This window comes from Bison bison, unplaced genomic scaffold (genome assembly GCF_000754665.1).
Source record: "Bison bison bison isolate TAMUID 2011002044 unplaced genomic scaffold, Bison_UMD1.0 scf7180017856539, whole genome shotgun sequence".
Taxonomy (NCBI): domain Eukaryota; kingdom Metazoa; phylum Chordata; class Mammalia; order Artiodactyla; family Bovidae; genus Bison; species Bison bison.
In genome coordinates this window covers 85,263-86,622 of record NW_011487112.1, presented here as the reverse complement: position 1 = coordinate 86,622, position 1,360 = coordinate 85,263, and the positions used below count along the sequence as shown (strand labels likewise).

The 1,360-nt window shown below is 65.8% G+C and overlaps 1 protein-coding gene across 1 annotated transcript in view; it reads left to right on the top strand.

Moving 5' to 3' along the window:
- CELSR1 (cadherin, EGF LAG seven-pass G-type receptor 1) overlaps window positions 1-1,360 on the top strand; it is a 50,759-nt gene that overhangs the window by 40,323 nt on the left and 9,076 nt on the right. The window contains exons 24-25 of the mRNA XM_010859593.1: window positions 599-768; window positions 856-1,029. Of these exons, the coding sequence (XP_010857895.1) occupies window positions 599-768; window positions 856-1,029 (344 nt within the window). The remainder of the gene's footprint in view (window positions 1-598; window positions 769-855; window positions 1,030-1,360) is intronic.

Here is a 1,360-nt window from a genome sequence, read left to right as displayed (position 1 = left end):
GCCAGCCCCCTGACAGCTGGGGAGACGGAGGCAGGGAGCAGGGAGCCCTAGCAAGTAGCCTGCACGGGGAGCCTGACACCCCTCTTCTTGCCCCTCACCTCCTCCGGGTCCACGGAAACTCCCAGGCCTGTGCACCAGGCTCTCCACGTCACTGTGGACACGGCCCGTCCCCTATCTTGGCCCCCAGCTTCTTGATTACCTCATTTCAGTTCAGTTGCTCAGTTGTGTCTGATTCTTTGCAATCCCATGGACCACAGCATTCCAGGCCTCCCTGTCCATCACCAACTCTCGGAGTTTACCCAAACTCATGTGCATCGAGTCAGTGATGCCATCCAACCGTCTCATCCTCTGTCGTCCCCTTCTCCTCCCGCCTTCAGTCTTTCCCAGCATCAGGGCATTTTCCAGTGAAAAGACCTTCCCCTTTGCTGGTTAAGTCCTCGCCTGCGTTTCACCTCCCCGCTAAGCTCCACCTGCCTTTTCCCCTGTGAGCCCCGTGGTAGATGCTTGGAGAGGTGGTGGGAAGGAACGGGGTGGGGGGGGCGGGTGGATGGCGGAGGGGCGGGGCATGCCCGACACTCAGCCGTTGCCCCGCCCCCAGCGCCCTCCTGAGGACCGCCTTTCTGCTGCTGCTGCTCATCAGCGCCACCTGGCTGCTGGGGCTGCTGGCTGTGAACGGAGACGCGCTCGCCTTCCACTACCTCTTCGCCGTCTTCAGCTGCTTACAGGTGGGCGGCCGGGGAGTGACCCTGCGGGGCCGGCCCTGGGGCGGTTAGGGCTCACCCGTGCTGCTTCCTGCCCCCCGGAGAGACCCTTGACCTGCCATCCAGACTGCGTCCTGGCTCTCCGGACACACAGGACCACGCCGCGGCTGTCTGGCCGGTGTCACCGCGGTGTGTGCGGGGCTACGGAAACGCCTCGTCGTGGTCCTGCCGCCAAAGACGAGCCTGCTGCTGCAAACGCAGCTCTGCTCGCAGCCCCCCGCCCCAGGGACCCCGGTCCACGGCCCGCTGTGTCTGTCAGGACACAGTGGTCTGCTCAGCTGGAACGGGCCTCACGCTGTCCCAGCCAGCGGGGTGTAGACCCCGCTGTGTCCTGAGAGTGCTGACCATTTACAGCCCACATCGAGGGCTTCCCCAGACCCTGACTGATGATGCGACATTGGGGGCCCAGATGCCCCGAGGGCTGGGGCCCAGGAGGGGATGGTCCTCCAGGCACCTGGCGGCAGGCTGCTTGCCCTTACCAGGCCCCTCCTGGAGAAATCGGAAGCGCCCAGGGCAGGGCAGGGCGGCCAGGTGTGGGCCCTGCTGGGCTCCGCGCGGTCTCTGGGCAGGCAGGCACGCGGGGGTGGCCGCAGCCGGGT